The 27,979-nt window shown below is 38.9% G+C and overlaps 1 protein-coding gene across 1 annotated transcript in view; it reads right to left on the bottom strand.

Annotated features, from left to right (window-relative positions):
* Window positions 1–4,743: 4,743 nt before the first annotated feature.
* DMGDH (dimethylglycine dehydrogenase) overlaps window positions 4,744–27,979 on the bottom strand; it is a gene marked incomplete at its 5' end in the record, with an annotated part of 35,008 nt that continues 11,772 nt past the window's right edge. The window contains 9 exons of the mRNA XM_010160195.1: window positions 4,744–5,200; window positions 5,881–6,015; window positions 18,525–18,584; window positions 19,666–19,823; window positions 20,666–20,883; window positions 22,328–22,458; window positions 24,986–25,151; window positions 26,042–26,195; window positions 26,375–26,544. Of these exons, the coding sequence (XP_010158497.1) occupies window positions 4,985–5,200; window positions 5,881–6,015; window positions 18,525–18,584; window positions 19,666–19,823; window positions 20,666–20,883; window positions 22,328–22,458; window positions 24,986–25,151; window positions 26,042–26,195; window positions 26,375–26,544 (1,408 nt within the window). The remainder of the gene's footprint in view (window positions 5,201–5,880; window positions 6,016–18,524; window positions 18,585–19,665; window positions 19,824–20,665; window positions 20,884–22,327; window positions 22,459–24,985; window positions 25,152–26,041; window positions 26,196–26,374; window positions 26,545–27,979) is intronic.

The following is a 27,979-nucleotide window of genomic DNA, read 5'->3' as shown; positions in this document are numbered from 1 at the left end:
GGCGGTAGGCCCGTTGTGAAACCTGCCAAAAGGAGAGAGTAAAGTTGTTGCCGGTGTTGGTGGAGCATCCTACCCCGGGATGCTGGAGTTCATCTTCCTTCAGCTCCCACATTCCAAGCCATGGAGCCTTTCCTAGCAGAACCGGGGCAGTATTTGCAAACCTGGGCTCAGTCAGCAGCGTTTCCATGGAAGTCAAGGGGTAGTGGGTATAAATTGAAATCAGGGAGGTTTAGATTAGATATCAGGAAGAAATTCTTCACAGTGAGGGTGGTGAGGCACTGGTGCAGGTTGCCCAGAGAAGCTGTGGATGCCCCATCCCTGGAAGTGTCCAAGGCCAGGCTGGATGTGGCTTTGAGCAACCTGGTCTAGTGGAAGGGGGGCCTGCCCATGGCAGGGGGGTTGGAACTGGATGATCTTTAAGGTCCCTTCCAACCCAAACCATTCTATGATTCTATGATTCTATGATCAGTTTGAGGAGAGGACAGAGTGTATCCCGGTACAAGTAACCGGACTGTTGTTCCTTGTACCCTCAACCCGACGGCAGCTCATCCAGACCTCGCAGTGTGGACAGAGTTTATTCTGTGCATAAGCAAAGTGGGGCAGCTGGAAAACGGGCATGGCCTCCCTGCGTGCCAACCTGGGCTACGGCCTGGGGAAACCAAGTTGCCACCGTCACTGGAGACACAGCTGAGCTGTGGGAGATGGGAATTATTGCTGTAGGAGGAACTGCGTGGTCTCTCCCCTGCCACCATCAGTTGTAAATCTCATCCCCTCCCCGTCTGCCCCTTCTGCAAAACCGTGAGAGACCCAGTGCTTTTTGCTCTTCGTTCTGTCCGTATGAGAAGCCTTGATCCAGGCCCGGTTGTACGACGGTGCTCGTGGCTGTTACTGTGTAGGAAGGAAGTGAAGCAACCCAGGAGCAGAAATAACAGCTATGTCAACAGGGCTGTTTCTTCAAACCGTGTAATCGTCTAAAGCAATACTGTAAACGACCACTACCTTAGTTACGATCTTGATGTAAAATCTGAGACCGTGAAAGGACAGAAATAGCTGTCAACACTGATCAGTTATGTTCGTCCATGGAATACATACAGAGTTCAGTGTCCAGTTGAAGATCAAATAACCATCTGTTTCACATTTAGCTGCAATTATACATACGTGCATTCCCAAATTTATACAGCCATTTGGTGAAAGTAAAATCCACGTTAAAAAATCGTATTTTTTAGTAAGAAAACCGAATACTGACTATGCTAGAGTCCTGTCTTACTTCCTTTTTGACTGGCAAGTCTCTGTAGAAAGAAAGTTACCGCTCCTGTGTATGAAGTGTAGAGGATAAACCTATGAATTTACCAGAATTTATTTATAAATCCCAAAGGATTCCCTGCTGGTTTGAAAACAACAGCAATGATGAGTCCTGCCGCATTTTTTTCTACAGTAGGAATGTGCTGTGGCCCACAGCTGGTATTGGAACCAGAAGCAACAATACTGTCCTAAAGTCAGTTTTCCCTGAAGTAAATTCCAAAATTGCTGACAAGCTGGTATGTGACTATGAGTTGTATTTTCTTCGTTGAGATGTGATTCATACTGTTCAAAATGTTGGAAAGTTCCGACTTCTCCTGTTTTTAGTTCAGATCCCACCACCAGTCACGGCTGTCTCACTGAACTGTGTATTTTACTAACTTCCTCCATGTTCTTATTATAGGTAAAGTTCCATTCAAATGTTAGCACATGCTATGGAAACCATTCTTGTTCATTCAAAATAATTTGAAAATCTACACAGGGCTGGTGAAATCAGAAATTTTGGATACAGATTTTGCAATAAAATTCATAATAGCTATTCACCTGACGTTTCCAAAGATAACATGTTGTTCAAGTGCAGCTGAACTACATTCCCTTGTAGAGGAGTGTCAAGAGTTATTTCCTGGTTACCAGCTCCATCACAACTGGATAACCTGGTTGCCTGAGCTGCCAGGATTAAAACATTAAATTGCTTGCCATAGCACAGGGGAACTTGAAGCAAAAATTCAAACGATAATAGTAACACCTACTCCTGTGTAGCAAAACTCCCTGGAGATGGAAGAAGAATAAAGGAAAATGCCAAAAGGTGTGTCTGAAAAAACTGCCTGATCTCTCTGCACACACGGATTTGAGTATTTCAGAAAATTTCCTAGATGACCAACTGTCATTTTTTCACCACATTACATTGGTGTCTCCTCTGTTAGCTAATGGGGTTGCAGAAGACTCAAAAGATGTCCCTGCCAGTCTTTCTACTCTGGTACTTCTGTTTGATTGGTTAGAAGCCCTCTGAAAACATGGATGTACTACTTTCGTGCTCCTAGTCACTTCCTCTTGCTGTATCTTGACACCACAAGTTTATGCAACACCGTATCACAACCTGTAATGAAAAGAAGCGGTGACAGGAAACCATGACAGCTGCTGAACACTCCCCTCTCTTCATCTCTCCAGGTTTATAATTTGTTTTTATAACCCTGAAAGATTGACTTATATGTGTGAACCTCTCTAGGGGTGCAGGCCTGATTCGTAAAGCTTCATCCCCTTACAGTTTTGTTTATCCACACTGTGCAAAGTGCTGCCATGTCGGGCTATTCTAATAAATACTCAGCAAGCTGACTTGGGTATCAGAGCAGTAAAAAACTAGTTAGGGTCAACTGGGAAGCCCTGTCGGACATACGGCTGTCATAGCTACAGCTGTTCTAATAGTCAGCTATGCCTGCTTAAAACTACTCCAGGCACCACTGTTCCTGAGTGCCTTGTCAAACAGACAGCACAGATGTTTTTAAGAGGTAACAGTGCAAGAAACTCTTGGGTATTCCATTTGCCTTACATACAGTCAGTGATGAACAGGGAGTTGCTCTGGTCTTACAAGTTGGCTGAAGGAAAGAAACTTCACTTGGCATTGCCTTCTCCCAGAAAGAGCACACAATAGGGTTTCTTTGACTACTTCCCTAAATCTTGAATCTAAACGAAAATTAACTGGCTGAAGCTTAGTCTTGGTGAGACTTAGGTGATAACAGCTGTCAATAAAAAGCCCATAAAGAAATCAGTGTTTGGGCCTGCTTAATTCTACACAGTAAAACAAGGCAGGTAGCTGTCTGCATCAGCTATAAGGAGAAATTAGGGTTAGGATGTGACATCTGGAAATGCAGTACATGCCCACGGAGGGTACAGTTTCTGAGCTCACTGGGCTGCAGGAAGAACGTCTGTGCTTCCTTACCTTTTGCTCAGGTTGCAGAAAACCTGCCCCTTCTGCACAGAGTGATCTGCTTGACAGATCACTTGATCAAGTGATCACTTGATAACTCGACAACACTTGTTTCTTCCAAGCCAAAAAAGAAGTTTCAAACATGATGCTAACTTTCAGGTTGGGATGTGGAAGGCATCACTGAAACAGAGTTTTGGCACAGCAAAGCTTATTAGGAAAGTATATGTGAGAGCCTGTCTCAGGATTACTGTTACTGTACAGGCAGGATGTCATGTCTAGTGAATTTGCATGTTCTTGGGAAATACTGAAAGTAAAAACTATATTCCTAAGAATTACTCTTCCCCTCCACAGTCTAAATAAAACCATGTAGCATTGTGTTGTATTTTAGACTTCTTAGATGCTCAAGGAAAGATAGCGGCTAAGTGCCTCGTTACAGATAATGTCACCTTTAGAAAAAGTAACATCTCTGATTGGTTCAGCAAAGCAGAACTAAATCACTGATGAATGCATAACAAAAAATGATTTCTGAATTGATTTTTCACTCAGGATAGTACTTTAGGAAGAGCAAGTGTTCATTATTCAAACTGTGTTCCTCCTGACATATTCTATTTATTACATTTTCTTTTTTGAAGAAAGAAGAAAATCTTCTTGAAGATTTAGAGGCACCAACTCCTTTGGAGCAAGTACAATTTGGACATTATTCATATTCATATGTACTTCAAAAAGGTATATCTATAGCCTACAGGGGAGTGTAACTCTTCATAAGTTGAAAATTGTGACATTGTTTTTATTCAGAAGAATTGCTGAACATATTATGGAATTCAGAAGACTGTTTTAACAATTTAGTGTGTTCCCATTGTCTGTGTTATCCCAACCCTGCTTATTTGGGTTATCAAATACTTAACACTGAATAAAGTTCCTCTGCTGTGGAATTTTTTTTTCATTTAATATTCCTCTGTAACAACATATGGCTCATACTGCTGTTCAATCTATAATTAACAGGAAAAGGAAGAACAGAAGTTATCTGGTGTCAGACTAGCTCTTCAGATTTAGAACAGTAAAATTTAGGACATGATACAGTACTTAAAATTCTGTTCAAAACTGAGCATAACATCCTGTGTGTTGTAGAACATTACAGGTGATCTACCAGATGATTCATAAAAAATAATGAAGTATGGGCTTCCAATAATTGTTTTGTTATGAAGAATTAGATTTTGATCTTTTGTAAGAATTCCTGCCAGGGAAAAAATTCTAACAGTTCAATTTGCCTTTAGCATTGCCTTTATTATTTTTAATGGTTGCAGGGAGGTATGTTACTTCAATGATACGTTTGGGATGTCATGTTCTAAGGAGCAATGATAAGCTACTTTGCCCTGAGGACAGGCAAAGGAGGAATTGTGAGTGTCAAGGAGGAAGAAGTTACTATTGACCAATTCCAAGAGCAACTTTCTCCTCTGTATTAATTCAGATCTACCAGCTAATGTGGGAGCAAGCTGAATCAAGGATCTATTAATTCCCTGCCACTTTCTGCTCACAAGTGCTACTGAGAAGAGAGAATGCATAGTGAACTCTGCTCAGATCTCTGATGTGAATAGCCCATACAAGGAAGCAAGAGGGTAACACCATCAAATTTATCACTGATATATGGCAATGAGGATCTTGTGTCTAGTAGTTAGCAAACCGGAGTATTTTGTCTCTCTAAATTTCATGCATATTAATGGAACTATTTCCTGCTGCAGTTTCCTGTATCCTCATCTGTCTTTATACTTTGGGACTTTCACCCTTTCTTTGCAATCGCATTCTTGTTGGTTCGGTCAGCACCAGTGGCTCTTGTACAATGGCTGCTGGGTAATTTTTTCCTAGAAGTTCAACTTCCAATTTCTGTCCAACTTTGCTGAGTTCTGTGGGAACATACGCAAAAGCCAGACTCTGCTGAGCACTGTAACTGAAACTTCCAGATGTGGTGTTGCCAATAACCTGAAAAAAATTACAAACATGTATCTTTATTTTCAATATACAGTGAGGTTTTCTTAAAAAAAACAACCACACCACCAATCAACAGACCAAACAACTATACATGTCATATACAAGTTTTGGTGTATACACTTTAGACATCAAGCAAATTTCAAGTGTGTCCTGCAGTTCATAATATTCTCTACTGTGGGTGATGTCATCTTAAACTGGGAAGGTTTTGCTCTTGAAAAAACAGTCTATTCCTATTGTGTTCACTTGAGTTTTCACTGGAACAAACACTATACACAGGCATGTTTGTTATAAGCAATAATTTAACTGCCGGTGAGCATTTCAACATGCAATATCTGTGCTGAAATGTGGAGGCCTAAACTTGCTGTTGTTTTTTAAGTGAATAGCAAAAGTGTTGCTAGGACAATGGTGAACTTGCAGGAGAAGACAATGAATGAGTTAATACATTAGTCTGTTCTGACTCTAGTTTCTGTGACTTGATGATATCTCACATTTTCTTTGTAGATATTTAGTTAGCCTTTGCTTCCTGCTTGAAGACTAGAAAATGGTTATCATAGCTTCAAATTGTTCTGTGCCAGTAGAACAAAAATAATGTATTCACACTTGAAACACAAAAGATTCTGTTCATGGAGAATTAACATCATCTTACTGTAATGTGATCTATAGTCCTTTACCTTGCCATTATGCCACACACTTTCATTTCCCTCTGGATCCACGTTATCCGTTTCTAGGGTGAGATATACCAGTCGTCTTTTGAGCCCCTTTTCTTTAATCTGCTTCAGTGCTTGCTTTCCTGTAAAGTCTGCTGGCTGAAAAAAATAGAAGATAATGATGACATATGGTTATTTGGATTCTGCAAAAAGTTTGTCTTCATTTGTTTTTCTATCACTTAAGTATTCTACAGGAAATACAGATCAAATAAAATCTTTGACAGATATTATATCTTGTATCTTGGTGGGTTTATATTAGTACATTAGATCTTGGTAACTTTATTGAGTATATTAGTTTTTCTATATCTCAGTCCTTTAATATCCATAATTCCAAGTGTAGTAGAAATACTTACGTAGTGAGCCGTGTGTTACGAGACGGTCTCCCTCTTAAGGTTGTGAGCCAGAAGACTGTTCCATTTCAGCCGCTATAAAAAACATGTAATACCAACACCCAAATCCTAAAGCCCTGTCCTCCTTATGTGGACACACATTCTTTTTGATGCCATCAGCAACCATGACAGTAACTTGTCACTATTCCACTTAGGTGTCTCTGCCAGGTTGCAGAGCTGGCAGTTTGTTCCATATTCTTGTTTTAGGGCATGTATGTTTCTTCCCCGTATCTACCATTTTGTGGAATAATGCAGCTTGTTAGTTAAAGAATAATACCATTATCTGGAGTATTATTTTCAGATTGCCTATAAAGGTACAAGCAGATTCTCGTATTTCCACAATCAGACTGCATAAATGTGTGACAAGTACCGGGGGGAGCCATCAGAAAGTCTCTGAATACTAAGGGGTATATAAGACAGTATTCCTTGTATGCGATAATGTTGAGCTGATTCCACTGAGCTAGCCTGATTCCACAGCCAGGTTCACAGGTATGAGCTTATTTTGCCTACCAGTAGCTGTGAACCTGACTTGTCTCACACTGTTATTTCCTGAGCCTTAAATGTAACTCAGACAACTTCCTTATGTTGTTGGCTGGGTAGTGAATAAATTGGAAAAAGAAGGTATAGAAAGAGGAGTTATAAACTTTGTGGTCCTTGACAGAATGCCCAAAGAACCAAGAGAAAGCCTCTTTCAAAGACGCTGACCATCTGGACAGTAGATAGAATAGTAATCAGGCTGGATATCAGTATTGGTAATAACTGTGCAGTAAATACTAGGAACAGTAGCTGACAAATTCTGCCTAGTAATTTATTCTTTAAAGGTATAGATCAGACAGAACAGAAGATTTGTATTCAACAAATCTGCCAGATAAACACCAGCCTGCCCCCATGGGCAAGAAACAGAATAGCAGTTACAAGGTCCCCTAGCTTTCCAGCCTTGCTGAGATGAGTAGCAGTGAAACCTATTTAGAACACTTGATCTTAGGTCACTGTGACATCTCCAACAGGTTGGCATCACGTTTTATATTCATTTGATGAATGTTTAGGAGAAAAGAAGGAAATATTGTTGAAGATGCCAAAAATACTGTTTCTGGTAATGTTCTTTAACTTCTGTAGAGAGTTATTGCACTGTCAGAATTAAAAGCAGCACATATTACACTTGGAATAGATTATCATGCAGCTAGTTCATGAGTTCTTATTTCTGTAGTACGTGTTCAGGTTCACATATGTCTATGTGTAGGGTCAAAAGAAATTAGTAAAGTTATGAGAAGTTTTAGGACTTTGTAAGCAGTAATGGAGAACAGCTTATGAACCAATTATGCAGCAGTTAGTCTGAAAATCAAGGTGGACCAACTGAGGATAAGGCAGGTATTGCACGTAAGGATCATAGGTGGCCCCCTTTGGGAAAAGACAGCATGGCATACAGTCCACATCAGAAAAAGAAGGGACTGTAGGGATTCATTTTGGAATTTATCTTTCAAGATGATGCTGGAAAAGATAAAGCAAAGATCTCAGACCAGACAATAACCATGTACTGGTAGCTCCCTCTCACTTTCTACTACGCAGGAATATTTATGAAAGGAAACACCTACAACTAGAAACACAAATAATAGAATTGTTTGAGTTGGAAGGGACCTTTAAAAGTCATCTAGTCCCAACCCCCAGCAATGAGCAAGGACATCTTCAACTAAGATCAGGTTACTCAGAACCCCCTGTAACCTGACGTTGAATGTTTCCAGGGATGGTGGGTTGCCCATCTCTCTGGACAACTTGTTCCAGTGTTTCAAAACCATCATCACAAAATATTTATTCCTTATATCTAGTCTTAATCTACCCTCTTTTAGTTTAAAACCATTACCCCTTGTCCTATCACTACAGGCCCTGCTAAAAAAGTCTGTCCCCATCTTTCTTATAATGCCCCTCAACTTGCTGGCCATGTTTTTCTTGATACAGACCATGATGTGTTTGGCTTTCTGGACTTCAAGCACACATTGCCAGATAATGTCCAGTTTTTTATCCACAAGCATTCCAAAGTCCTTCTCAGCAGGACTGCTCTCAGTCCCTTTATCCCCCAGCCCGTATTGATACCAGGGGTTGCCCTGACCCAGGTGCAGGACCTTGCACTTGGCCTTGTTGAACCTCATGAGGGTCACAAGGGCCCACTTCTCGAGCTTGTCCCGGTCCCTCTGGATGGCATCCTGTCCCTCAGGCATTTCAACTGCATCACTCAGCTTGGTGTCACCTGAAAATTTGCTGAGAGTACACTCGAACCCACTGTCTATGTTGCTGATGAAGATATTAAACAGTACTGGTTCCAGTATGGACACCTGATGAAGGACACCACTTGTCAGCAATCTCTCTGTGGACATTGAGCCGCTGACCACTATTTTCTGGATGCTACCATCCAGCCAATTCCTTATCCACTGAATAGTCCATTCATCAAATCCATCTCTTTCCAGTTTAGAGAGAATGATGTTGTGGGTGACCATGCCAAATGAACCACAGAAGTCCAGATAGATGGCATCAGTAGCTCTTCCCTTGTTCACTGATGAAGAAATGAAACGGTATACCACAGCACGAGACACTGACTAAAATGCTTTGCATGACAAACAAAGACCAAGGAAGTAAATATTCTACAGGTATGCTTAGCACTGAATCACTCCTTTCTACACACGTTAATGTAGAATCTAGTATTTAGTCTTGAGGAATGTAACTGTGGAACTAAACACAAGTACTCAAATACAATGTCATATATGCTGGGGACTTCTGTCTCCTACCTGCTGCTCTGGAAGAGGTTAGGTCTCCCTTCAGTCCTATATCATATTTGCCAACCCAATGTCGATGTTATTGATACACTTAAGACATCTAAACCAGCAGGATGAATGTCTGTAATTTCCCACTTTTGGGTCTCTTAGTAATATAAGAGTGGCAACAGGCAGGACTCTCTCAGAACCAGCTTCCAACAGCCGCCTTCTACTGTGCCCTTTTCCTCGGCCGAGTCACCATCAGGTTTTATAGAGAAAAGAATTGTAACCTGTGCCTTTGGGAATGCTGTATCACACAGCACTGATACATTACTGCTGTACTGGCAGCATAGCTCCTTTTTTTCAGATATACTTATTTTTTTATTCAGGTATTATAAGTGCATAGATGTAGAGAGAGATGAAAGCTTTATAATGCATTTATCATTTTCATGTTTGGGGTTGTTGTGTGTGGGGTTTTTCTGTTGTTGTTTGTTTGTTGTTTTTTGTTTGTTCATTTGTTTGTTTTTAAATTCAAGATTTCTGGTTAATTTATACCTCTATAAATTCCTCATTTAGAAATGGAAAAACAGTTTCCATAGAGGTTAATGCAGCAATCATAAGCAGAGCCTTAAGTACGACCTGGTAACAGATGTGTACTGCTTTTACAGGTCACTTCCAGATTAATTTTATAGATGATGGTTAACTCCTGTTAATATACTAATCACTGGAACCTTGAAGTTGACAGCAAAAATAATTTTGACTTCCACTTCTCAATTACCTTTTAGATATGGAAACCATTAGAGCAAGCAGCTAGCAGGCTTTAGAATCTATCTCTGGATCATTCTTTGCTTATTGGTTACAGATACAAAATTAAATTCTTACCCTTAATTTTTAATTAATTTTAACTGGTAAAGGCTTTTGGCCACCTGGAATAAATCACTACATAGTTCTTATGCTAACTGGAGGTGGATTTGGAGGATTTTGTTTAATGTGTTTGCTCTTTGTTATTTTATGTTCCTTGAAGGTTAAGAATATTCTTGCCTTTTTAGAATCATGGCCTGGAAAAACAATCAAGGGGTAACCTAGGATTCAAACTCTGCAAAATATACAAAAATATATAAAAAAATATATACACACACACTCTGCAACAATGTATATATATGTATATTGACATATATAAATGCACACATACATATAGGAACACAGATAAAAATTATGTATAAAGATATATGTATATACTACATACAACTGCAGAAAGTATGTATATATACATTTTTAAAACATTTAAAGCAACTTCTTAAGAAATTCTAACCATATGGACCTGACTAGTTCAGTCTTCTTATTTTACAGTTCTTGGGTATCCATGTCAAATGTACACTAAATACATTTCCACCACTATTTGTTCTTGATTTATGAGTGTGTGTGCATGAGGTTGTTCATTCCAGTCAAAACATCACTTTGAGAACTGATTCATTCAGCTCAGTCTGGCTACTCTTGGTAACAACTGCTTCCTGTTTCCAGAAGAAAAAGTCAGTTTGGTTTTTACTTCTATTTGACTTAGCTTGTCACGCTAAATATAATGCAAGAAAAAAATCCTTTTCAAAAGAGTATAATTCCGTAAAAATATTATTTAAAAGAATAAGAAAAGGAACAGAAACAAAGGAAAACCCTAAACAATTCTAACTTGAAATACATATAAAATCTAAAGCTGCTTTTAGTGTCTCATTAAAAAAAATCACTTGACAAATAAAAGTTTTATTACTTAAAGAGAGTCCTAATAAACAAAACCTAAAACACAAAAGACCTTCCATTGTCCTAGGACGAGGTCCCAAAGCATTAAGCTTTGGCAGATATGTTTTTCACATAAAGTAAGAGCAGTTCTGAGATACAAGATAAAGACAATATCCACTCCTCAGCTTCATATTCTTTGAGTGCAGTTCACCAGATAAAACCAAAAGAGATGGGTTGTGCTTTTTACTTGTGTTTCTTAATAGACAGGTTACAATGGAAAATCATAGCACAAACATAAATAAATTAATAGTTTCAAACAGATTATAGCTAAATGGAGCCTACTGATCACCTCATCTATTAATATATCAGATATACATATTTTTCTTGCCCTTGCTCTCATCAGGCTTTTTACCTTGTTTAAGGTACCATGTGTTTTCTAGCACATGATAAAAACTTTTTTTTTTTTTAAAAGAGTTCAGGAGAAATTAACCAATGAGGTGATTTTTAGACACAGTGAGGTACCCTGAAAAGTTTAACTTACTGTGTTTCAAGTTTGCTTGGCTTTCAACAGCATACAGATCCTAATTCTAGTCCTCTGTAAATATCTTTTGTGCTTTAAGGGAAGCAAAGGAATAGAAATGATCTATAAAACTTTCAGGGTTTGGGTTTTTGTTTTGGTTTGGTTTTTCGTTTGTTTTGATTCTGCAGTTTAGCAGAATGAAGTCTAGGTATCTAGGAAGAAAAATGTCAGATCCATTCAACAATAACTGGCAGCACAGATATGCAAATCTCTTAATAATGAACTGTCACAATTTATTTGGTATGTTACTTATGACTGTGGGCATACAGCCAAATTATGTACACCAAGCCACCCAACTGAGTAAGGCAGCACCAACAGCTGCTGCAAGCTGCTATAACCATCATGTTACAACACATGGAGACAGCATCAATGCAACATTATATAATTAATCATTCTTAGTCGGATGGTCTTGAATAATTTCAGGGTAACATTTCAAATGATACCCTCCTCACCGGTGTGATAACTGAAGATCACATTCTTCTGCAAATAGCAAATATTTGACAAGTTTCTTTTTCTGCAACAAACCAAAGCTACAGTTTACACCACAAAAACAAGTTTTCTAAGGGAGATGTGGCTACTCAGTATGTATGGCACCTGGATCAGGGCACCTTTTATTCAATCTGCCTAAGCTCTTCTTGTATGCAAACAAGCAGCTCTAAGAAATTGATATGTTACAAACCACTGATGAACTATGGAATTATTTTGACTCAAAATTCCTAGCTCAGTAGGTGCTTATGGCAGTTGGCTTACATGGCTCAACAAACACACTCAGAGTGACCTAGGTATGCATTTTATACAGATAACAAAACATAGCAGATACTTTCTAATGTGTTTCATGCCCCATATAAATTTATGGAATAAATCCTCTGGTTTGTGACCCTCTGGACATCAAATGAAGTAACCATAGAATATGGTTTCACTCCTAAATTTTAATTTGGATAGGGACAGGATTTAGGTGGAAAAAGTACACTGAATAAATACGTTGCAGGTACATTAAATGGGGAGTGAAAGAGAGAGGGGAGGGAAAAAAAGTATGCTTCCTCCTTCTCAAACACCTGGCACTTTTCCTCCATCCCTTTTCAGATCACCCTGCTTTCCCCCAGGCTCCTTATCCCTTCTTCTGTAAAGTCTGTGCTCTTTCTTCTGCCTCCTCTCTTTCTTGCGTGGACTAGAGATGGTGCAAAACACAACCTTATAACAGTTTGTGGAGTGGGGTCAGTGATCCCTACTGTAGTCATTCCTCTAAGAACAGGGGGGATGCAAGTTGAAGAAAGTGAAGGAAAGGAAGAGAATGGCAATAAGGGGAGCTGCAGAAATTCTTGTGCATTGGCCTGCCCAGCATCGAGTTGGAGCAGTGCTCCCAACAGACCTGGATAGCAAGTACAGGTATTCCACCCAGGCCTGCCCTATATGCCCTATACTGGATTTTAGAAGTGAGAAGATAAAACTGAATCGTTTGCTATGGTACTGCAAACACAGTTCTTGTTTTGAAGCCAGTGATTGCTTAAGAAAAAAAAAAAAAGTAGTGGAAATCATAAGCAAATGATTACAAGTGGTTGCTTTCCTGGTTACACTTCCCATGACTCTCTCACAGGTAAAATATTTTGATTTCACACCACTGCTTATCAGCACTACAGACCACATCATAAAAGTGTAGAGTCAATAGATCAGAACAGCAGCCTGAATGATGATAGAAATGACTATATATGCTGCAATGCTGCAGAGACCCAGAGTCAACATGTGCAGCTTCTTTTCTGCCACCTTCCCCACCTTCTTCATCTCACACTCAGTGGTGTTTGTGGCCTGAGCCCTGGAGGATCACGGCAGGACTGATAACTCTGCTAGTGCTCCCTTTTGGAAAGCCTGCTCTCTGCAATTAGAATCAGAGAATCATTTAGGTTGGAAATGAACCTTAAGGACATTGAGTCAAGCTGCAAACCCACACTGCCAAATCCACCACTAAACCATGTCCCTAAGTGCCACATCTATGTCTCTTAAATCCCTCCAGGGATGGTGACTCCACCACCTCCCTGGGCAGCCTGTTCAGTGCCTGACAGCCCTTTCAGTGAAGAAATTTTTCTTAATATCTTATCTAAACATCCCCTGGCTTGTGCTGCTTTGAGGCTGTTTCTTCTCATCCCATAACTTCTCTGGGAGAAGAGACCAACCCCCACCTCTCTGCACCCTCCTTTCAGGGAGCTGTAGAGAGCGATAAGGTCTCCTCTGAGCCTCCTCCTCTCCAGGCTAAACAGCCGCAGATCCCTCAGCCGCTCCTCACAGGACTTGTGCTCCAGACCCTCCCCCAACTCCGTTGCCCTTCTCTGGACACACTCCAGCACTTCAATGTCTTTCTTGTAGTGAGGGGCCCAAACTGAACACAACACTCGACGTGCAGCCTCACCAGTGCTGAGCACAAGGGGACAATTGCTTCCTTAGTCCTGCTGGGCACACTGTTCCTGCTGCAGACCAGGATGCCATTGGCCTTCTTGGACACCTGAACACACTGACGGCTCATACTCAGCCAGATGTTGCCCAACACCCCCAGGTCCTTTTCTGCTGGGCAGCTTTCCAGCCACTCATCCCCAAGCCTGTAGCATTGCATGGGGTCGTTGTGACCCAAGTGCAGGACCCAGCACTTGGCCTTGTTGAATGTCATACAGTTGGCCTAAGCCCATTGATCCAGCCTGTCCAGATCCCTCTGTAGAGCCTTCCTACCCTCAGGCAGATCAAGATTCCCACCCAGCTTGGTGTGATCTGCAAACTTACTGGGAGTACACCTGATCCCCTCATCCAGATCGTTGGTAAAGATACTAAATGTGCCAGTTCAACCATTTTTGGTGTTCTTTCTCCAAACTGTGTTTGTGGAATGATGAAAAAATGCCTTTTCCCTATGAAGATTTATCATCTTGTGCTTTATTAAATCGGACATATCACTTTAGACCACTTTAGACCACAGTGAGTTGAAGTGACATACTGTGGGGCAGTTCTGGCAGACAGAACAGCAGGGAAACAGATGACTGGAAGGAGGACGGCATGAATCTATAAGGTTAAACTGCTACCAAAGGAATAAAAGGGTGGAGGCAGAGTCTTACAAACGCTCATTCTAGTTTCCCATGAGATAGCTTATGTGTAGTTATAAGTATAGATTAATACACAAAGACTGTATCTTTGATTTACAGTCATGCACTCATCTGTGTGAGGTTGCTGGATGTGACACAACTTGTGTTCATAATGAAGAAGGAAGCAACTAAATGCTTATGTGTGTAATAGATAGTAAAAGACACCACAGAAATCCAATGCCAAGGTCAGAAGATGGCTTGTAGTCTAAAAGGCATTTTTTGAGATTGAAATGCAAGCAGTCACTGAGTGGGGTCGGTGGACATAAGACATAAATAGTGAGAAGCAGACAGGAAATCAGCAGAAAACAAAGAAAATAAGTGCTGGTAGAGTACACGTAGAAAAATTGAAGGTAGCGAGATTCTGGGTGTTGTAAAAAAGCTTGGAATGGAGAACAAAGAGACTGTCCCAGTAAATAAAAAGGGCTGCAACAAAGAAACACTCTCTCTGGTAACGGTATTTCCTCCACGAGGAAACAAACACCAACTCTCAGCTAAGCACTCAGATCCCGGCCTGGGAGAGCGCAGTGGGGCAGAGTTCCAGAGGGTGTCCGCTCCCTGCCGCACTTTCTTCCCAAACCGCAGTGAGCAGTTGCGGCAGAGGGAATGCCCAGGAGATGGCAGCCTAGGATACAGCAAAACAGGTCACAAACCGGAAAACGGTGAACTACCGAATTTCGTAGCTGTACGCTCTTGATGACTGTTGACACTATTGGGTTTACATAGAAACACCTCCTGAAAGAATTCATTTTCCTGAGCTACCCAAATTGACGTGGATGTGTTTCACTCTAACACCAAGTTTTATTGGAACTTACAGTGTGTTATGCTCAGGAGAAAAATAGGCTATTTTAAGAATATTGGTTTAGCTACCAACAATCAACCACTTCAGAACACGAGAAAGGCACATGCTAGCAGGTCTTGAACATGTGAGCAGCTTCTGAAATAAGGAATTATTTTTTTCTGTATGCCAATATTGAACATAATAATCAATGATAAGTTTCAAGCGTAGCAAGAAAACATTCCAATATAAGGCTAGCAAATCATTAGAATGGACTGCCCAGGGAGACTGTGGGATCTCCGGGACTGAGAGGTCTCTGTAATTTCATACACTATATTTTTATTCGTATGGCAAGGTAAACACAGATGGAGTTGAGTCTGCCATAGAACAAAGGTCTGGAGTAAATTAATATCTGGTGATTGCTTATCTTTTTGTGGGGTAGTATTTGGAAAAGCCATTAAATTTAAACCAGGGTTTTGAAAAGTAGAAAGCATTAAGAGGTGATACACTATATCTCTGACCACTTGAACCTGAGAAAGTTCAAATGTGCAGCAGAACTAAAACAATATTCTGGGATGTGGAGAAAAAAAGAATTGCAACTTTTTCTTCTTTAGTTGTATTCCATGAATTTCCTGCCACGAAGACCATTAGGACTCTTAAATATTTAGTAGCAGAGTGCTTATTCATTAGATGAAAGTATTAGCGAATGAGGCTACCTAGCAACTATCTAATTTACTAAATGTAACACTAATTGAACAAACGAAAGAAAGATGACAGATAGTAAAAGCCAATCCTACTGCTAATCCAGACAGATTTTGCTGTAAAGTTATGAAGACAATGTATACTCTAAATCAGACCATTAACTCGGTTACTGTCTCTCTGCTTTGGTTTAATCACAGTCCACTCTGCCCGTCTGCGCGAGGAAGCAACTAACACCAGCATTACATTTACATCTCTTTGTATTTATTCCCCAGATATTTGAATGCCGTCTCATGGAAATTAAAATACTTTTTGATTGTGTTACTCTCACTTGGTTGAGAGTTGTTACTTGGCACTTGGTTGTTCATTCACTTTAATCTATTTAGCAGCTGTTTATTTCTTCCATGACATACCACTTGAAATCCACTTAGGTTGTAGTCTTTTTGCCTATTTTGTGAGCTATTTCAGCTGCTTGTTGCTGTGCTTCTTAAAGCACTATATGATTAACTGAGCAGTGCATTTTGGTTTTAATTTCCACAGAAATAGGCACTTTCCCCAGTTGGGGGCGTATAGTTAAAGGAACAATCCCTGTCAGTAACCCTACAGACCAAGATGTCACACAGATTTAAGTATCTGCCGCTTGTAGTTGTATCCTATTTGCCCTTTTCTGCAGAAAGTTTCCTAAACAATAGGAGCAGAGGACAGAGTATTTTTCTTGTCTTCGGTCACGGTGGCCTCTAAGGTATGCTGAGGTCTATGCCATGGTAAACAGACACCAAAACCAGAGTCATGGAGTTGGGACTCACAGCCCCAAGCTGCCAAGAAGCTGAGTAAATAATCTCCCATTGCACTTCATGCTACAGTGTTTAGACCACTTCCAATATCTGAGTTAACTCAGGTACCTCTGCAGTGTCAACATACAGTCACAACTGCCCTCATTTGAGTCAACAAATAAACATTGATTATTTCCTTTTTCACATTAGTTCAGCAAAGCTGGCCAATGTTTTAGGCTGACATTCTGCATCTATGCTGGAGATTCATTCCACGCCCATTCATCTACAATGAGAATACTCGCTCCAGAAAGCTGTTCCAACCCCAGAAGTGCACGGAGCAATAAAGATTCAAGTGCTTCATGCATATCAGTGCCTTTGCATGTTCTGCATGGGCATCTTGGCAAGAAACAGCTTTCCTCGCTCATGGCTGCTTTCCTGCTTACACTAAAAAAAAGAATAATAAAGATTAAAAATAAAATGCCCAAACAGATCAATCAAATGGAAGTGAAAGAAAACCCAGAAATATTAACAATTTTAATCCTGCTAATTCTCTCCTCTAGATGGGAACATCCTTGATGAGTAAATTGAACAATATTCTGTTCCACAATATATCCCTTGTATGTGTAATTTTTTTTGATTTGGGCAAAATTACAGTACCCAGTGGAGACAGCTGTAACTGCACTTCATACAGGAACTGCCATTGATACCCCTGGAGCATCTTGCCTTCCAGTGGATAAGCTCCATAGCTGAACAAGGACAAGTTCAGAACTTGTATTTCATGCTAAAGCACACACTGATGTTAGATTAGGACAAAAAATGAGTGTTTTATCAGTCCTGAACAGGTTGAAGAACTTTACTATCTACAGACAGGTTGAACAGCTGGAGAGGAAATTCTTCCTGGGTTCATCCTTGTTACTCTCAGTGAAATTGTCTCATAAAGATAAATGCACTTTTTTTAATCTAACATGCCTCCATAATTCTTGCCTGCCCAAATTTTAAGATTTGTTGTTTATTTAAAGCTGTAACTTAAAAGTTTGGGATTCCTTTTATCAGTTCCCCAGTGCCTCCATGTAATATGGTGAAAAAATATCAAGGGTAATTTTTTATCTGATTTATTACCCTTTCAGGTATAAAAAGAACATAAATAAAGAATAGAATTTATATCTGTATCACATTATATTACTATAAAGATGAAATGTCTCATAAACATTACTTGTTCTTCTTGATCTCTCTTGTGAAAAAGTTTCTCTATTTGCCCTTTTTCTATTTTACAGATTAAAAGCTGAGGCGAAAGATTAAGTCAGGAATATCCCTTCCTTTAGGGCACCCAATTTACATTAGAGATCTATTGGGGTTTTTCAGTAATTGCTGTACCGGAGTGGTAGCCAGGGAATATGATCCTACAGACAACTCCTCTAACAAGAATAAGCAGGTTAAATGTTTTCAGAATATGAATAGGCTTGTTCAGCTTGTATATAGATACTTTATGTTTGCAAAAGCACAAGTCAAATTTCTCTATGAAGATAAATCACAAAGAGTTAATTTTCATGTAGAAAACATGGAGTATTTGCAAATTTCTGACCTAATGTATAACCCTGTTAGCAAGAAACAGAAAAATAACAAACCTTTTTTTTAAACAAATCAATACTTAATAATTATTCTTATATACAGAGAAAACAACTTGCTGAGTTCATTTTCTAAACCTATTTTATTTTACAGATAATTAAATTTTTCTTTTCAAAGACTTAAAAGAATAACCTTGGGCATAATACATCACTTTGAAAATAATAAGGCATACCTTGTTTAGCTTGACAAAGTATTCCAGCCCAGCTTCCAAGGGATTAGTGTCACAGTTCATCTGGTTTAAAAAAAAAAAAAAAAAAAATTTGCCATCCGTCCATGATGGACTGTCCTAGCTTTTAGCTTTGGGGCTGTGGAGTATTTATTTGGTTATTCCGTGCAGCCTTCTATTTACACCTGGGTCTAAGTCTTCCATGTTGCATATAGGCAACTTCCATTTGAATACACTGTATGCTTCCTACATGTGATTTTAACAGGATATCTATTATTATGCCTAATATATAGACATGGAAATCACTCATCTAAGTTTCAACAGGCAAAGTAAACACACATTTCAGTAAGAAACAAGACTTTTCATCAAAGCAGAATGGAACCTGCAGAAAACTGAATAATTGAGGTATGCATATTAATTGCAAAACAGCAGAATGCCATAGCTGCAGAGGAAAATAAAACACAAAGCCAATTTTATTTATCCCCTTCCCATTAGGTGTAGGGGAAATGATTTGTTAGACAATTTAAAGCAAGAATGAAAATAACTATCATTGGGCAAACGAAAATGACCCCTAAATACCCACTATTTCACCTTCCTGAGTTCTTTCCTTTTCAAAGGAATTATGAAAAATTTAATGTAAGCAGAAATTATACCAATTTTCCCCAGGTTCTCTAGGGTCCCTGAGTAGTTCTACATTGTGAATGAGCAAATTTGGCAAAAACAAGCTAATGGGAAATGAAAAAGTTCCAAATACATTACGAAGCAAGAATAATTGGCCTCTCATGGCATAGTTATTACAGAAATAAAACATTTTCAGAACATATCAGCCAAACCTTTGATTTCAAAACACTAGAGCTCAGCAAAACCCTCATGATTTTGTTATACACAAGAGGGGAAAACATCAGTGAATCAAAATAAGTGTCTCTGTGCCAGCAGTGCAATGGAGTATACTAGTTATTTTTATTTAGAAAACACACTGTTCAGAACTATAGCAGCTTTTCCTGCTCAAGGTAAGTTTTCTTTTCATGCTAAACTGAGAAACTGGAACAAATACTATCTGAGCTACCTCTGGCTAAAAGCTCCAGAGTCTTAATGAAATAAAAAAAAAATAAGCAGAAAGAATAATAAAGAAGTTCTACTTCCTGACCTCTGCCCCCCAGGCTCGGAAACCCTTTTCCAGCCGCAAAGCATTCAGAGCATATGTTCCAAAGTTGTCAATTCCCTCTTTTTGGCCAGCTTCCATGATTGCACTGTAAAGAGCTAGAGAATCTTCTTTTCTGTGATAGAGCTCCCAGCCCAATTCACCTGTTATACAAACAAGATTAACAGTTTCATCAGCTCAGCAATGAAACAATCCTAATAAACACATTCCTTGTCTTGGTAAAAAGTGGGGATCAATGCTGTAAGTGCTAATTCACACTCTAGGGTCAACTCTGCTATCATACATCACGGCTAATTCCCTGCAAGAACCAGCAGATGAGTTATGCCCTAGATCTGGGGTGGAGCGGGAGGAGGGAATCAGAATAACTGATAAGAAAAGGTCATGTAGTGAAGTCATAACGAGAAATGGTCATTACAAGGGCATTATAAACAGATGATGGCTTGTCAAGTGAACAGCAAATATAACTGTGTGTAAATAAGCATAAAATTAGTATATTTTATCATATTTAGTACAGCAAAAGACAAGGGCTTCAGCTGATCCAGAATGGCCTGAATTCAGCCCATTGCAGTAGAGATAGACATAAAAATAAAAAGTAACTGAGAAAAACAAATACTGAGCATTACAGTGTTACATTTTCAAGGCACTTGACAAACACTAATATACAGTAATCCAAACCCAATTCTTGACGTTGGCTTTGCAGCAAATATCACAGAGGTTATCAGAACTGGCCTTTTGTTCTGTCAAATAAATATTTACACTAAAGGGTATTCTAGAGAAACAGGTCTTGGAAAACTCAGCACAGACCCTGACCAGATCACATTTGAAAATCAATGTACTGCATTTCCTCATGCATTTATATATAAAATGTTCTGAACATATTGCTTATAAATACATGATGACATTTATTTTTCAACATAATTTTAGTTACACTTATTATTTTAATTACTGCCTCTTTCCTTAAGAGTCCATTTTCTCCATTGCTTACCTGTGTATGATATCCTTATGGCAGTAACAGCAATATCAGAAAGTTTCAAGTGTCTAGACTGGAGAAACTTAAATGAACCATCACTCAGATCCTCACTTGTCAGCTTCTGGAGGATCTGTCGGGCATATGGACCTGCTACACCAAGTACTCCCATCTCATCTGTCATGTTTTCTATTTCAACTTTATAGCTACCTCTTGTTACTTCCTCTTCTATCCATCTGCATGTAAAACACAACAGTGATGTTAAACTTTTTTATGCAAAACAACTGATTTAGATAAAGATTAAAAAGGAGTATTTTTTTGTTAGTGTTCATCTTCCCAGCAGCTCCCAGTCCCACACCTTCTCAAAACCAAGGGAAGTATGTGCTACACTAGATAGTCAAATTTGTCACTGATGTTAGAACAGTCTCTTCCGGTGAGATACTGGTATAGGACCACAGGCATCTGGGGTACAGTCAGGAAAGGAGAGAATTGGAATGGATGGACCAGTATTTTCAATATGAGACAAAGAAGGAGCTCATAGAACTGAATACAGACTTGCTTTCGGATGCAAAATGTGTCAGTAGAAAGTCAACATATAAAAAGAGTGAGCAATAAACACAGTGAACACAAGAATCTCAAAATAAATTCCACTGTCAATAGAAATGTACAACCAGGCTTGTTCCTTCCTGAATACAGTATTTAAAATATTGGCAGGAAGTTCAGTTTTGAGTTTTGATTTAATCAAAACCACCAGCTGGGTATTGTCTTTCAGGAAGCTCATAAAATAAATGAAAGGAGTATATTTAAAAATCTTATAAAGTACTGCTTTCTGAGGCAGTATTTAAAGATCTAGGCACAGGGGACTACCAAACAGGACTTCTGAAATTCTGTAGAAGTAAATGCATTAGGTCTGGTTCTGCCGTTTAATTCCTGAATGTGCCAGTGGTCCTACTGATTCCCATGGGACTGTTATGAAACAGCACATTATTCATCATATGTTGGGGTAGCAAATTTCAGTCTTCTATGTGTTGATTCATGTTGAGTAACTTATTTGTCAGCAATCTCCAGTAAAAAAAATTATTTTTCTTAGTATGTATGTACAGCCACTTAGAGCACTAGAAATGTCACTTACAATTCTCATCTGTGGAAAGCGTTTTTACTGAAGTCATCCTGCAACTGCTTCTAACTCCTTTCTTTCTGTTGTTTTGCTTTGTGACTCCAGAGCCCAAAGCAGAAGACATTACCACAGTGTCAGGAAGACTGCACTACCCATCTGTGTTGGCTAGGTCAGTGCCCATGGGGTCATCCATGTTCAAAGCCAATTTTCTTTTTTGCGTAAGAGAAAACACTAGAAAGGAACAACTATGCTCTGTTTCATCATTCAATGCCAAACACAAACAGGTTAAACAATAAAACAAGAACTACCTCCACTGAAGTGTATTACATAACTATCAGTAAATTCTCCATCCTTTTACATCAACGATAATCCAACTGCTTATACTCTAGGATTCAACTCAACCAAGTTTCTAAGAAACCAAAATCAATAAATAAGTAGAATTCTCTTTAACCTAGAAAAAGGTTTGTTGAGTAATAATTAAGAATTTGGCACTTAGTGAAAAGGTTTCTATATTAATGCAACTGTATAGCACTGTGTACTTACTGTATCAAAAATAAACTAACCTCAGATCATGGAGTTCTGAACCCGAGCCAGTTACAAGCATAAATTCTCCAGGAGACAGTTGAGAGACTGTTAGCTCAGCATAAACTTTTCCTCTCGGTGTTAACATATGGCTTATATTTGTGGAACCCACCTACAGAGTAGAATTTGCTGTTATTAAGAATGCAAAATAAACCCTTTGAATTCCTAAACATTATGAAATATATAGAAATATGTCTTTCCTTGAAAGAATGTTCTTATGTTTGTTCTGCTATGCCATCATAGGAGCAGACAGATACACAATTGGCCAGGCTTACGTCTTACAGTGGAAATCTCACATTCTCCTTCATAAAAGAATTGAAATTTTTGAAATGAGGTAAATCAAGACCTTTGCAAATATTGTTTATGTATTACACAAGGTGTTCTTAAGCTATGTTTGATCTAAGAATGCATCTTCAATGCAAATTCAATCAATTTTAGCTTTTTCTCTGATCATCAGAATAAAAAAATCTGTCTTATTGGCATAAATACTCTCAGTCATGTGAATAAGGGTTTCAGATCTTAAAAGGATAACACTACTTTGCTCCTTACTTTAAAGAAAGAAATACTGAGCTGGCTTATGCTTTTGTGGCCCTGATTTATGTATGCTTTTATATTTTATGTGGTTGCTGACTATGAACATTCATCTCTACTTTTGAACTGGGTTCCATGTAGAAACATGATCTCTAGAGGCAAAAGTTCAAATAACAGTTACTTAGCTGTGACCATAAAACATGTATATGTTCATACAGATACAATTCATGCAAACAAAAACATGAATGTGCCATAGCTGTTGTTGCTGGTCTGGTTCTAGAGGCAGAATTTATTCTCTCTTATTTCATCCTGCTCTTATAAGAACCTTGTCAATCACCCTGCCAGTACCTAGCTTCCAGACAATGAATGGAAAAAGGAGAAATATTGCAGATATTAACATTCTTCTGCAATGTCATATTACATTAATATAGTTACTGGCATCTTACAGGCACATAATTGAATTTTCAGCATCTGATTGTAGTCACACTCAACCTGTCTGTGAACAAGTATATCTCCAGTAACTTCACTGAATTATTTTATGATGCAGATAAGCATGAATGGTCCCAAAAAACAGACAGCTTAAATAAGCAACTGTTGTGAACACTGGACTTTTAAGTGGACTCATAAGCTGTTGTTATTTTGCCGTGTTTTTTTCTTTTTCCCCATAGCAATACTGACTAAACTCCATAGAAAGCACTGGCTTCATTCTCATAATTTCCTGTTTAACCCAGCTTTCCCCCACCATACAAATATATTCAGCAAAGTGTTATCCATGTCCACTGATAAGTTGCCCCACCTCTACCTCAAGCTAGAAAGAAGACAAACTTTCAATATTTAAATTAATACAGTACAAAATATGATTACATGGCAATTCATGCGCTTCTTTCTCCTGAACTTATGGGGCACCACTGTTGTGTACAGTCTTCCCATTCAGTTGGCTCTGACCTCTGAGAAGTTGTCTACCCTCAATTGTAGCTACTGTTTCCCTGTGCTTCCTCCCTCTGCTGTCTGAAACAGCTAAAATCACCACCTGCAGCAAAAACTTACTAAAAATCTGTGCTGAAATGAGCAAACCCCATGGCTGTAGCATTTCAGAAAGGAACAATCTGCTTGCTCTGTCTCTGAAGTTAAAATCACTAGATCAGAGTGGTTAACAAAGCAGGAAGATAAAGACACTCATGGAGCACTACCATAAACTGAGACCCAAGGTAATTTGTCACAGTGTGCCGCTTTTGAAAACAGGATCACATTCTGAGGATCTCTGAGCAGCCACAAGTGTGGAGAAAAGACAGGTGTGAGCTGAAAGCTGAATATCCTGAATGTTTGCAACCCTGCCTGCCTCAGGCAGCCATCTTTAAAACAGCCAGTATGAGGGGGGTGGAAAATAAACAAGGGTCACATTAAAAAAAAAAAACAAACCAACAACCCCAAACCAACAAAACAACCAATCAAACAACAAAACTGTTCCCTTGGGCATCCTGGGAGAATATGACATCCAGCTATGGTCAGGAAAGAGCACCTTTGACTGCTCTCCCCTGCTGCTGGAAGCTGCCACAGCAGAGTTCTAGGCAGGCAGCTGCCACGCTATTCTCCTACTACTGTAAAAGAATTCCCAGTGAGATTCTCTCGGACTTCTTTAGATGAAGATTTGAAACACAGAGGTTCTGTGTTTCAAGGAAACACTTTTTTACTGTAAAGGTGACTAAGCACAGGAACAGGCTGCCCAAAGAGCTGGTGGAGTCTCCATCCTTGGAGATATTTAAAAGCCATGTGGGCATAGCCCTGGACAATGAGCTCCAGGCGACCTGCTTGAACATGCGATTGGACAAGGTGACTTCCAGAGGTCCCTTCCAACCTCAACCATTCTACAATTCAATGATTTGTGCCAAAAGATACTTTTACATGGGGCTACTTTGGTATAAACCCCACTGTCCATGCTTTTAACTGAGTGAAATACAACTCAGTTGTATTTCACAGCAATTTCTCCAAAGGATCTGTGTGTTTGGTATCTGAGAGATATGACAATAATATTATGCTTTATTATCCATTTCTGAAACAGATCTGGTTTGTCTAAAATCCTACATCAGAACAGTTATTGTCCCATTTACCTTTGGAACAACATTTGCAAATAGATGATCCAGCAGCTTAACAGAATCTGTGCCTTTTACTTTAAACTTGCCAAATGGTGACAGGTCAATCACACCAACTTTTTCCATAACCTGTTTATACTCACGACCCACAGGGTCAAACCAATTTGTGCGCCGAAAACTGGGTCTGAAACAGAGCATTTACACACATAAAACACAATTTGGAAATGTGCTCTTTTCAGCAAAACGTAGTCTTCAGTTTCTTCAGTGTAATAATCATTCAAAAGAGATAGACTTTCTTATTTGTAGGTAGCTTACCCAATATTTTCCTTAGTCTAACATAGCTTAATTATTAAAATCCTTTAACAACAGAGAAAGATATGGGTTGATATTTTATCAACCATTTTGTACAATAAACTGTGAACTGTTCAAATGCTAGAAAAAGTAGTAGTTGGGCCTGTGTAAATTTACAGCATACTTTGTTGCTGAATCACTTATTTGAGTTTAAGGTGTCAAAGGCTTTACTTCTGAACAGCAGAGTGTGTCTCTATTCTTTTATGAGCCTAATTTAGATTGGGACTCCAGTATTCCTGTGGAAAACATTTGCTGGATGCTCCTTGATGCAAGCAGGTAACCAGGTTGACAGGCACAGAAGATAAAGAAGGAGGATTAGGCTTCTCCTTCACTGAGAATTATACAGAGAAGAATCAGCTTTTCCCATGAAAACAGTATTCTGTGCTGCTGCTCAGATAATAAGAAAGGGAGAAAAATACAAATTTATAATGAAAAAATTGTTCTCTAATCTTTTCCTTGAGCTAGACTTCTCCCTGATACCTCATAACTAGAAGAGTTACAGGATACCCCTATGTGTGTTTTGAAATGTCTGCATTATTAGAATTAAATGGATTCTAAACTATAGAAAAACCAATAATGGAACATCTACCTAATAGATATGAAATTATTGATAAATGTGTGCTTCTTATTAAATTTAACTCCGCTGGCCCTTGTAGTCAAGACAATTGGAGGGGGAGGGGAGTGGAGAGTGGGGAGGGAAGTGGGGAGATAATTTTTATTTACTTATATCCAGTCTCATCTCCAGGTTTGTAGAACCAATGAGGTTGCTCCCATCCTGTATGAAAGCCCATTGAACATTTTGATTTCAGCAAATCATACAGCCCACTGGTTCTCTCTGTTGGTCTCCCAGCAAATCTTTCTTCTTTAGGGTAACCAACTAGAGGGGTGAAAAAACAAACAAACAAACAACAAACCAAAAGCCATGACATACTAAATAGTGTATATCACCAAGACAGAACATATATTAGTACAGATATAAACAGAAAAAATCTAGATGCAGCTTTGTTGGAATCCATTTTTAGGGTATAAATGTATTTTTAAAAATAACCTTCTTACCAATGTTATTGAAACCATAAGATTCTCTGGCTTTGGCTGCTGTGTATTCTGTGGTGGTCCACTTTCCATAGCGGTTGGGATCTAATTCTATCAGGTCAAATGGAGGCTCCCCCTGAAGGATCCAGTCACTGAGGTACTTTCCTATGCCACCAGCATGTATAATGCCATACCTTAAAAACACGAAAAAGTCCTGTGTGGCAAACCTTTTTATATTCATTTGTTTATAAAAATCAGGAATAGCATATACTACTAATACATGCCCTAAAGTATTCTAAGTTTTTCCCTTTTTAAAAAATTATTTTCATTTGTTTGTTTCTTTGTTTTATTTTGTCTTTTTTTCCAAGATTACCTGTGTTATTGACAGAGATCTCTACTGCCCCACTGTCAGCAACAAAACTCCATTGCTAATGTACAGCAATTGTGGTGCTTGAGATTACAGCAAGCTCTTTCTTTCTCTAAGGTTCAGAATTTAACAATCTTTTCAAGGGACACTAAAAATCTTCAACAATTAATGCTGAGGAAAGTTCTCAAAGTTCTGATAGCAATTAAATACACTTTCTAGTCATAGAACATCTCTTCTTTTTCAGTTGGATTTGGTTAAACCAGACAGAGATTTGAAAACCAGACTGAGACACTCCAGCAGCTACAGTGAGTATTTATGTCACAGTGACAAGAGCAACAGCAGCAGAAGTCAAGGAAATACCAAGACAGCTTCAAAGAATTGGGGAATGCAGAGGAACTGCAGATAAAACTAGAAGACTTGTCTGCAGTGGTGCCAGAGTTGAAAGCTGCTTTTTGTCACCTGATTTACCTTCTCTGTTCTCCACTACAGCTACAAAGAGAACTGGTTTCAGCAAGCTTATGGTAACAAAATAAGCATGTATAAATTTTCTGCTAAGAGTCTGTAGCAAAAGCCTGTGCTGTTTCTACAGAAGTGTGTGAAGGATCAGACTGTAGAGAAGATCTCGTTAGAAACCAGACCACACAGCAAGGGTAGGTGCTCAAGTGTTAAGAAGTGATAGATATAAGGTTTCTTTACTTAAACATTTTGTACATAAATTCTAACTTTCAAAATGCTTGATATCTTGACATCCATAGAGAAAAAGCTGTGTATGAAATGTGCTCCTGTGTGGTACTTGGACAACTGGGGACAAGTATCTTCATTGTTCTGCTACATTTGTATGTTACTACTCAGTCTATGTTATGACCAAACAGTACTAGGTAATGCTGAATTACAGGCACCTCAGATTTGACACCAAAACATTAAATGACAAATAATTATTAATACCAAATTACTTAATATTTTTTATTTTAATACCTCTGTGAATTAGTTTGCAGTGTCTAGAAAAAAAGTGTCAAAATAGCCTCCTGTCTAGGGAAGACGTGAAGGAAAATTCTTAGTGTTATGTAAAATGTTCCAATGAGCACAACAGAAAAATCCTTGAAGAAACAGTAAGTCTGCCCAAAACCAAGTTTAGATCAGCAGGCAGCAATTAAATCACAGGCGCTCACACTGAATAGTGAAGCTAAAACAAAATTAAATTGCTGTTCATCAACTTTGCATTCTGAATTCTATGCCCGCAATTAAATAGGCAAGGATCTTGG

This window comes from Eurypyga helias, unplaced genomic scaffold (genome assembly GCF_000690775.1).
Source record: "Eurypyga helias isolate BGI_N326 unplaced genomic scaffold, ASM69077v1 scaffold8771, whole genome shotgun sequence".
Taxonomy (NCBI): Eukaryota; Metazoa; Chordata; class Aves; order Eurypygiformes; family Eurypygidae; genus Eurypyga; species Eurypyga helias.
Note: the sequence above shows the minus strand (reverse complement) of the source record. Positions and strands in the feature narration are given on the sequence as shown.